Source organism: Lycium barbarum, chromosome 2 (genome assembly GCF_019175385.1).
Source record: "Lycium barbarum isolate Lr01 chromosome 2, ASM1917538v2, whole genome shotgun sequence".
In the NCBI taxonomy this organism is placed as follows: Eukaryota; Viridiplantae; Streptophyta; class Magnoliopsida; order Solanales; family Solanaceae; genus Lycium; species Lycium barbarum.
In genome coordinates this window covers 146,060,457-146,070,668 of record NC_083338.1, presented here as the reverse complement: position 1 = coordinate 146,070,668, position 10,212 = coordinate 146,060,457, and the positions used below count along the sequence as shown (strand labels likewise).

General features: G+C 34.9%; 1 protein-coding gene across 4 annotated transcripts; it reads left to right on the top strand.

Annotated features, from left to right (window-relative positions):
- Positions 1–1,191: 1,191 nt before the first annotated feature.
- Positions 1,192–9,665, top strand: LOC132627873 (probable protein phosphatase 2C 12). Of its 4 annotated transcripts, none has more exons than XR_009577990.1 (11): positions 1,192–1,578; positions 1,961–2,285; positions 3,629–3,800; positions 4,121–4,274; positions 4,361–4,424; positions 4,524–4,631; positions 5,555–5,680; positions 5,763–5,998; positions 6,335–6,537; positions 6,618–6,702; positions 9,394–9,665. XR_009577990.1 is itself a non-coding variant. In XM_060343486.1 (10 exons), exons 2-10 carry the CDS (start codon positions 2,088–2,090, stop codon positions 6,638–6,640), a joined length of 1,284 nt encoding a protein of 427 aa, XP_060199469.1. In that variant the 5' UTR covers positions 1,193–1,459; positions 1,961–2,087; the 3' UTR covers positions 6,641–7,199. The 4 variants fall into 4 exon arrangements, 2 of the variants coding, with proteins under 2 accessions (XP_060199469.1, XP_060199468.1); XR_009577989.1 differs by lacking the exon at positions 9,394–9,665 and adding an exon at positions 7,382–8,632; XM_060343486.1 differs by lacking the exon at positions 9,394–9,665 and having other exon boundaries at positions 1,193–1,459; positions 6,618–7,199.
- Positions 9,666–10,212: the final 547 nt, after the last annotated feature.

The window sequence follows — 10,212 nt, the reverse complement described above, 5'->3', positions numbered from 1 at the left end:
TTGACCCAAATGTGGCTAGACACTTAAAAAAGAATAAATGTTACTCCCTCCGGATTAAAATGAGCGTTGACCTAACCTTTATTTTTTGGTTCAAGAAGAGTGTCTACTTATTAAATCAAGATTTTTTTTTTTTTGCTATTTTGTTTTTCTATTAATCTCGCTTTTGATAATTTATCACTTTTTTTAAGTCAACATTGATTATCGTTTCGTGAATTGTCACGCATTTCGGTTTTATAAAAAATAGAATTACAAATCAACACTCATAAATGGTTATTCAAAGGGAAAGGGCCGGGTAGATTACCTTTGAGAACTACAAGTTAAATATCTCAATGATTTTGTGAGTGATTGATGAATTGCAATTTCATTTCGTGTTCGGTTTTTTAGTAGGTAGAATTTAGAATTTAAAGACTACGAATATGAGCACTGACACAACAAATATGTGGGATCCAATACTTTGTCATGTTATAGCTATATGATGCTATTTCCCTTTTTTCCTTTAAGTAGAAGATGCAATATTAAAATGGATAGAGTGGAATGAACGAATAACTTTTTATCCAGCTCCTTTTGAATTGTAACAATTGGAATACACTGAAATTTTGCTCTAAAAAAACAAATACTATTGAGAATGCAAAATGAATTATCAACAAAATGACACGTTTTGTGGATTCAATTATTACTGTCCCCATCCTTCTTCCATTCTTTTATGTAAATAGATTTTGAATCAGATTTTAAAAATCTGTTTTCAAAAAAATTTCAAGTTTCGAAAATCAGTGCAGATCAGTTTTTGGGTTTCAGGGACTTTTACTCACAAAACTTCAATTTATTTTCAAGTAAAATGCATATCATGTCCAAACACAACTTCAAGTTTAAATTTCAAGTCTCACGTTTCAACTCCAAAATTTATGACCAAACAGGAGCTTTGAGAAGATTTTAATTTAAGGAAAGTTTTCTAAGAATTTTTTTAAGAAAATAACTTGAGCCATTTCCCTTTTTTCAGTTTCACTTCCCAAAAAGTCTGATTCAACAAAAATGTTTTTCTTTTCCCAAAATAGAAAAGAAAAAAACGCGCCAAGGTGCACAATGTAGCTAGCAGAAGACAAGGTAAGAAAGGCGCAGGATAAGGCCATTAACAGCTCATATATTCCAGTTTTTTTTAATTAACGCCGAAACCAAACAAACGGTGCGTTTCTTGGACATTGTCAGCACATGTTACTTATTATTACATTACATCTAACTATGCAACAAAATAAACCACCATTTTCTTCAAATCTATACAACAAAAAAACACCCTTTTTCCTTCATCTTCTTCCTTCTTTATCTAATAGAGTATCTTTTTTCAGAACTCAGAAAAAGAAACAAAGCACAGAGTAAAAAAGAGAACAAAAAATAAGCCCAAAAACTCCATTTTTATGACCTTTAAAGGCTTAAACATTGACAACTCTTTTTCTCTGTACCCAAGGTAAATTAAAACAGTATTGGGTACACATAATAATGAAACTTTAGGGATTCACATTTCTCAATGACCAAAATCCAAGACCTTTCAATATATTTTGCTTTTCTCATTTTCATTTTCACCTTGTAAGTTTTTCTTTTTACATTTTGGTTGATACCCATATACGTTATTTCACATTTTATTCTGATAAAAATATAAAACTTGGGTTTTTACTAAAAATAGAAAGGTTTCTTGAGTTTGGAATCTGGGGTTTTGATTTCTTGATTTCATAATGCTTTACTTTTGGTGTGTGTGGAAGAAATTTAATTCAGTGTGATCGTGTGTTTGATTAGATATTTGGCTAGATTTTGTGTTTATATTAGGCTAGATTGTGTGTTTTAAGATGTACTGATGTGGGTGTCTAATCTTCTGTGTTTATATTAGGTTAGTTTTGTTGTTTATATTAGGCTAGATTTTGTGTTTTAAGATGTACTGATGTGGGTTATTAATCTTTTTGTGTGTGTATAGGTCATCTTTGGATTTGCGTTGACTGAGTGTGTTGACAGCCAATGAAGGAGTAATTTTGGGAAGTTACATTTTGCTTTATATATTAATAAAGACATAATCTTTATCTGATTTGGAAAGGGACTGAACTATGTTGTCCAAGGGTGAACATCAGACAGTCCCATTGTCTGTGTTGTTGAAACGTGAATTGGCTAGTGAGAAGATTGAAAGGCCTGAGCTTTTACATGGTCAAGCTAGTCAGAGCAAAAAAGGTGAAGACTTTACGCTTGTTAAGACCGAATGCCAGCGGGTTTTGGGTGATGGAGTTGCCACTTATTCTGTTTTTGGAGTAAGCTTTTTAGCCTTTTTGAGGAAATGTTTTATAATATGCTAATGCTACAATCCCTTTTTATGTGTCTGTGTTAATGTTTGTTGTTGTTGGATCATCAGATATTTCGTGTTGAATCCAGCAAATGCTTTATTTTCCTAAGATTTTTGCTTTCTTTGACTTTGTTGTCTAAGATGGATTGTGTAAGATGCAAGTAATCAGCTGAAGAAGGAAAACTATTTGTTTGTTCCTATTATCATTGGCAAAGAACTGCTAACTCATTTATTCAACTGCAGTATCTAGTAAGTAGAGGCGTATATCGCGGTTGATTCACTGCAAAAGTTTGATCTTCGCATTTATTTATGCTATTTAGCAATGAAAGGAGATAAAAAAAAAGTTGTATCGACTAAGCAAGTGGCACTGAAGGCATGAGATCTTGCCACATTAGCTCTTCCGTGAGTTACATAGAAGGAGAGAAATAGGAGATTGTTTGAAGGGATGGGAGATGATTTTGTGTAGATTCTCTATTTTTTGGTATTCAGCTTGTATACCAAAAGTTCCCCCCATCGTTAATAAATAATTTTACTCATCAAAAGAATGTGGAACTTAAAGTTCAGATAAGCATTCACGGAAACTGACTAATACGACATTATTGGCTGTGACGCAACTTTGATCACAGACTAGCCTGCTGTTTGTTGTCTAGGTTTGCATGCCTTGTGAATTTGGTCGGCTTATTGAAGTATAATGATATCTCTGATTGTCCGATTCTGTGCCACAAGTTACATTTTTGACTTTTAAAACTTATAAGATAGTTTCCACCTTTGCTTTTATAAGTTGTTGGTCTTGGATCCTGCCATAGTTACATTGCTATATTTTCTACTCTGCAGAATTAGCTTTTAATTTTGTCTTTTTTCATTTTTTTTCATTTTATGGGCCTTATCTGAGGCTCTCTCTCTCTTTTTTTTTTTTTTTTCCCTTTTTCGGAGTTGATTCTTTAGTCGTCAGACTTCCCCTATCTTTCCCCCAAAATTTACTAATTTCTCAATGGTTGGAGTTTTAGCAGGTATTTTGAGCTGATAGAGGTTTTGGCTTCTGGTCTAGCTTTTCCTGGAGTTGCATGTTTCCTTATAATGTCTTTTGTCTCCACGATTCAATTCATATTTTTCCATCAGGAGAGATGTGTTTAATTTCTTCTTAACTTTTATGCTTGTGTCAAATAAAGCATTTCTGTGTCAAACTTCTTGCTAAAATCTTTGCTATTGAGCTGGAAATTCTGTTCAAGACGTTAAATTTGAATAATCACACTTCCTTTTCCTTTCTTAAATAATGGCTGTCTCATAATTTGTGATCTCCCACCTTTGCAGTTATTTGATGGGCACAACGGGTCAGCAGCCGCTATATATGCTAAAGAAAATCTCTTGCAGAATGTCTTGAGTGCTATTCCTCCTGATCTTAGCAGAGACGAATGGGTTGCAGCACTGCCTAGAGCTTTGGTTGCCGGATTTGTCAAAACAGATAAAGCTTTCCAAGAAAGAGGTACAATTAGTTTCTTCATTAATTTCTGGAAACATGATATTGCAATTTGATGTGTATAAAGAGAGCCAGTGAGTTAACTATGTTCCATTTATTGATGCAAGACTTGTTATTTACTTTGCGGCTTCTGGATTTGTATTTGCTTCTGATAATATTCTGCATGTTTCCTTCAGCTCTGGCTATCTGCTTTTTTTCTTCTTCTGGCTTGGCTTCTAATATTAATATCTCCAGTATAGTTTGAATTTTCTCAAGGAAGAAACAATCTAATTGTCTCCTACTATACTATGCATAATTCCTGACATAGTGTTGTGTTAAACTTGCAGCGAAAACCTCTGGGACAACAGTCACGTTTGTTATAATTGACGGATGGGTTGTAACAGTTGCATCAGTTGGCGATTCTCGATGCATTTTAGAATCTGCTGAAGGCGGAATTTATTATCTATCAGCCGATCATAGGCTTGAGTGCAATGAAGAGGAGTAAGATTAATGCCTTTAGCCAATTAATTAGTATTTTTTCACCTCCTGCATTAAGGTATTGATTGTTTATGGTTTTAATTGAACAGGAGAGAACGTATAACCGCTTGTGGTGGAGAAGTTGGTCGTCTTAATGCTGGTGGTGGTACAGAGGTATGTTGGTGGTCATGTTACACACCCCCAACTTGAAACTTTCAGAAAGAGGGTTAGCTATGTGCTTTATGTCTTACCGGTAATTGAATATCATTTCAGATTGGTCCTTTGAGATGTTGGCCTGGTGGGCTCTGCCTTTCGAGATCCATTGGAGATATGGATGTTGGCGAATATATAGTTCCTGTACCCTATGTGAAGCAAGTGAAGGTTGGTCCCATTGCTCTTTGATTCCTTTGTGTATCTGCAACAATAGATGTGCCGCTTGAAATTCACCTGGAAAGACTACTTCTTGCCCACTATTCTATAATTGTCAAACTTGGGATATGGGTAGTAGTACAGTTTGACTTGACGCACTACACTAAAGTATTTAGTATTTCTTGATTGAATGTCAATAAATCTCGTGCTTGACGGTGAGGTGGACTTTAGTCAGTATTTCTTTTCTTCTTTAGTTTTCCCGTAAATGATTTTCCAGAGCCTAGTCGTTTTGCAACATTTTTATTTGTTTTCCATTGGATGCTTGTTTGATGATACACAATGACTTTAAAACTTTAATCCACCTTGACTGGTGCAAGTATTGGGGGATAACTTGTATTGGTTCCTGATTTTAGCTTGTCCGTCCCGATCTCCTTTTTTTGGTATCTTTGCATTTAAATGCAAAGTCATTGCAAGTTACCATCATTAGTGATACTTGTGGTTGCTGGATCTTAGCATAAAGAACAACAACAACAACATACCTAGTATATTCCCACAGGTGGGGTCTTGGGAGGGTGGGGTGTACGCCGACCTTACCTCTACCTTTTTTGGATAAAGAGGTTGTTTCTGATAGACCCTCGGATCTTTGCATAAAGAAGTTTTACACAATATAGTGAGCTATGTAATATTTAGTAGAAATTGATGCAGTTCCTGGCTTTCCTCCGCCTAGAAACCTCGGAACGTTGTGGATTTATTCTTTTTCATTATCTGAAGAAGGGATTTTATTCTTCATTTGTATGCTCCCTTTAATCTAGAATAACAACTTCTAGATGGGCATGAATGTTTTGTGTTGTATTTGCACAAACTCTTCTTTTTTCTTTCTTTTTTCTATTGAATGTCACATCTGTTCTAAACAATTTTAAACCTTATGTCAACAGCTAACATCAGCAGGTGGAAGGTTAGTAATAGCAAGTGACGGTGTCTGGGACGCTTTATCTGCAGAATCGGCTGTTGAATGTAGTCGTGGAATGCCTCCGGATGCTGCAGCTTCTCAAATTGTTAAAGTATGATTATAACTTGATATCCAATTGATTTATTATGATGTTTTTGCTTCTATCTAGTCTTAACTCTTCCTTCAATTTGCAGGAAGCCATACAGCCAAAAGGGATTCGAGATGATACAACCTGTATTGTGATCGATATACAGCTCCCAGAAAAACCAAATCCTCCAGCGCCACCACCCAAAAAATCGGGAAAAGGAGTATTCAAGTCTATGTTTCGCAAGAGGACTTCCGAGTCATCTTCTAATATTCAGAAAGATTTTTGTGAACCGGATGTAGTGGAAGAACTATTTGAGGAAGGATCCGCATCACTTTCAGACAGGTTTGTCTCATATCAAGAGTGTCTTTACGTGTAATGTGATTTTGATCAGGGGTGGATTAAGAGGGTTGGTTACGGGTTCACGTGAACCTAATAATTTTAATCCAGACCCTGTATATAGATATATATATTAAAAAATCTACTAAATATTTATAATATTTGACTGTAAGCCCAGTTATTATTGTTGTATTAACTTGAAATCGCTGTAGGAACTCATAAATTTGAAATCTTGGGTTTACCTCTGATTCTGATGCATTTATTGTAAATTGGAGTTCCCATTTCAGATATCGCGATGGCTCAGGTCTAGTGTTTATATTTGTTGTCTTCCCATAATTGCAGGTTAGACGCAAAATATCCAGTCTGCAACATGTTTAAGTTATTCATATGTGCCGTCTGTCAAGTAGAAATAAAGCCCGGACAAGGTGTTTCAATACATGCGGGCTCCTCAAATGCAAGAAGTTCACGGCCATGGGACGGTCCTTTCCTATGCTCAAGCTGCCAAGAGAAGAAAGAAGCCATGGAAGGACGAAGACCTTTTGGAGGTAGATGCCTCACTTTCTGTAGACACGCTGAACTCTTTTGCCTTGAAATATATCGATAATCCTTACTTTAATATTTGCAGATGGAAGATATAACAGTGAGTGACTAGTTTAACAGAGGTGCAGCAATACTAACAACGTCTTCATAGACGATTTCACAATTGGGAGGTATGCATCGTTGTCCCGATGGTTCTTTCTATTTCAGTAAAACAAAGAACGCAAACGGGCTTCTGTAACTTGTGGGATACATGCATTAGTATTTCTAGTTTGCCTCCTTTAGCTCAGAAAATGGAGCTCTGAACTGCCATAGTACATAGTTGGGCCATTTCTAAAAATGGTTCACATTTGGAATATGTTAAAGACATCTTAATTCAAGGCCTTATTAAGCACATTAGAGGTAATTTCTATGATTATATTCAAAATAATAGTGAGGAAACTATCGCTATTTTTCCTTGTAACATCATTAGTTAGTAAAGTTTGATTAGGGTTCTTTTGAGTTTTGTTTTTGTTTTCCTCTTTGTCCTCCCTACCAGGAGAAACTTGCTGATCACCTTCTCATTAAATTAATTCTTGTATTATACATTAATCAGTCCCTACTCTAGCAAGAAGCGCAAGCTAAACTGGCACTTATTGCTTATATATATTTAACTTATTTTTCATTTTGATTTTATTCTGTATGATGATGATATGAAATGATCTTAAATGAAGTGGAGATTCGTATAGCCATAGTTTTCTATTTTTGTCTGATTGATTTATCCTATTAATGTGGAAAGTGTAAATACACAGCATATTCTTGATTTCTTTTGCCGACTATATTTTTATGAAATTTTTCACAATTTTTTTTAAGGTATGAGTGTAAATTCTGGACTTGCAATGATGAGACAATGTACCAAAAATTTGGAGTATTGGAAAGCAACACAACAATTGTTCTTGGTCTGGAATTGTTCTTTCCTTTGTCCAAATGACATTCTTTCATCTGAAAAAAAATCAGAAAAATCATGTGTGGTCTCTTTGGGAGGAGCCTCGAGAGAGAATCATTAACATTTGCTATAGTGTACACTCCTATCATATGAAAAGATACAACAACTATACAAAATCCATAAAGTACACTCATAATAATACTCACAACTAAAATTTTGCTGTTAAGAGGATATGTTATTGCCTTCCCTTTGGTCAAGATAGTGAGTGGATATCTTCTCGCGATAGGAGATGGCTGACGTAAGGCTTGCTGAAGATATAATTAAGTTAATATAAATATGTTCTTTTAACATATTGAACTGTAAGATTAGATGGTTACGCATGTACTGAAGTGATCAGACTCACAATTCTTGGTTTACCTAGTGTTGCGTCCTATATTATGTCGTCCACGCTCGTCTGGCCCTAGGCGTATAGGGAGAAGTGGTTGTAGTGTTGGACTCTATATTATGTCGCCATGCTCATCTGACCCTCTAGGCATTGGATTCTACTGAACTTGTGAAATGATGGTTGGATTTTCTATGGAAGTGGAGTGGAGGCGGATGGGGCTAATATCCAATGAGTTCAATACAATTCACTATTTTCAACATTGAACTTATATATATGTGTTTGTGAAAACAAACATGGTACTATAGAACAAAGACTTCATGGTTAAAGCACAAAGATCTTTGGTGGAAAAACTCTCTTTTTCTTGCTTTGCCACTTAGCCACTTGAAAAACTATGTGCTTCTTTTTTCCATTTCTCAAAAGACACTACGAATTGTAGTATGTCAAGACAAGACACAAGCAAACATCTCTTATCTTTGGCTTAGGATATATTATATGATATGATGGAATTTAAATATGAGTGGTGTCTAATTTTGGTGGAGAAAAGAGTATGTCCACTCAAATAATGGCTCTATGATTGAGATGTTGACCTTAACTAAGCAGCCAAAATTCTTGTGTGGTCTAACATGTTCTCTAAAATGGACCACTTAGTACACGTGTGTCTGGTCCCACTAGCCCCAATCCGCAACCTTTACCTAACTGTTACATAACTCTCTTTGCTACTACTTTCCTATGTTCTTTTTGGTCTTTCTCAACACAAAACAACTTTAATTTTAATGCACATACTTTTATTTAACTATCTTTCAAACACTTTGTACCATATTATGCTCCACTTCTCTTTTCATATAAAGCAGTTACCCTCTTTAGAAAGAATCGATGAGATTTATAGTTACAATATGGTACAAATGTTCCGTTTTTAGGTTATTATTTAAATTTTGTTCCTATACCTAAAGGTTGTATGAAATATAGTCCGTGGGAAATTACCTTTTCGGACAAAGTAAGACTGGCCTAATGTTTGTTTGTATATTGCTTAATCTTACGAATAAAATATTGCAATAACTAACAAAGTTTTAGCTCGTGGTCTAAAGGTTTTTCATAAGATTTCCAATATGTTTAAAAGTGATATTTAGGTTGTAGTCTAAAAGATCGATAAGTTGCAAGAGAAATAAGAAGAGAGTTATTACTAAATAATTGTTCCAAAAGGGGACAACCGACGATCATCCAGTTGTCGAACCCCAAATTAGTTCAAGTAACTCAATTTTGTGTCAAGCAAATAAAAAAAAGGGTAAAACCTCCTTGTATTTTTCATATCCAAAATTGAAATCCGAGACCTTTGGGTATCCGAAAAAAGAAGTTATAAGTGGACACAACATATGGAGCCAATATGATGAGGCATAACATGGAACCCTTACGTGCATTAACAAGATGGGGACTGTTTAATTCGTCTAGATAGATTGAACCTTTTGAAGTGGTCAGTGGTGCAATCCTTCCAAGTATATACGTACCATCAAATATTGGCAACACATCTTTCTTCATACGTTTTTTTGTGTTTGTTAGGCAAATTTCAACTCAAAGGTGAACCAAGATGCCAAGAGAAGAGTTCTAAAAAGTCACAGATTTAAATTTCATTCGAGTTGTCCATTGAAAACAGATCATGACCTTTTTGGTGGGGACATTGTAGACGAATGAATCATTTGCATTTAATATTGATTGGCATTACTGAGACAAAATATCCAGTCGTATCTAAATTTGTACATACTATAAGTGTACTGTATATAGGGACTTATTAATATTCAATCAATGCCACCTAGGTCTATCATCAGATTAAATCCTTTCACGGGTTCTTATCATTTTATTCTCCCCAACAATCTTGTTAAACCATAGAATAACAAAAGAATATTTTTTACAAAAGGGAAATAAGAATAGTTTTTCAATTTCGGTAGGAGAAAGAACATAATATCTAATTGGAAGATGAATACTCTTTTAGTATCTCATAAAAATAGAGTTAATTTGCATTAAAATAAAGTAAACCTAACTGATGCTAGTGACACGAGAGAAGATTTGGTACCTTAGTCTAAAAGGGAGGCATATTAATAAATAAAAGAGCTATTCCCAAGCCATTTGCGTGCAGAAAGAAGACACTAAAGTTGCAATTACCTAAGTGGAAGATACAAATATCATCTGTTTGATCAAATCAAAGATTCTTCTTGAGAAAGGTGCACTCCACATTTTGAACAGCCAAGTATGCTTTTTAGCATGATTTCTCACGTACCTATTTGTGACAAAGTATAACTAAATCGAGTCCTTAAATAGATACTCCACAGTAACAATCCTAGTAGAGATGCACTCAAAAAATTTAAATCGATGTAAGTGTGT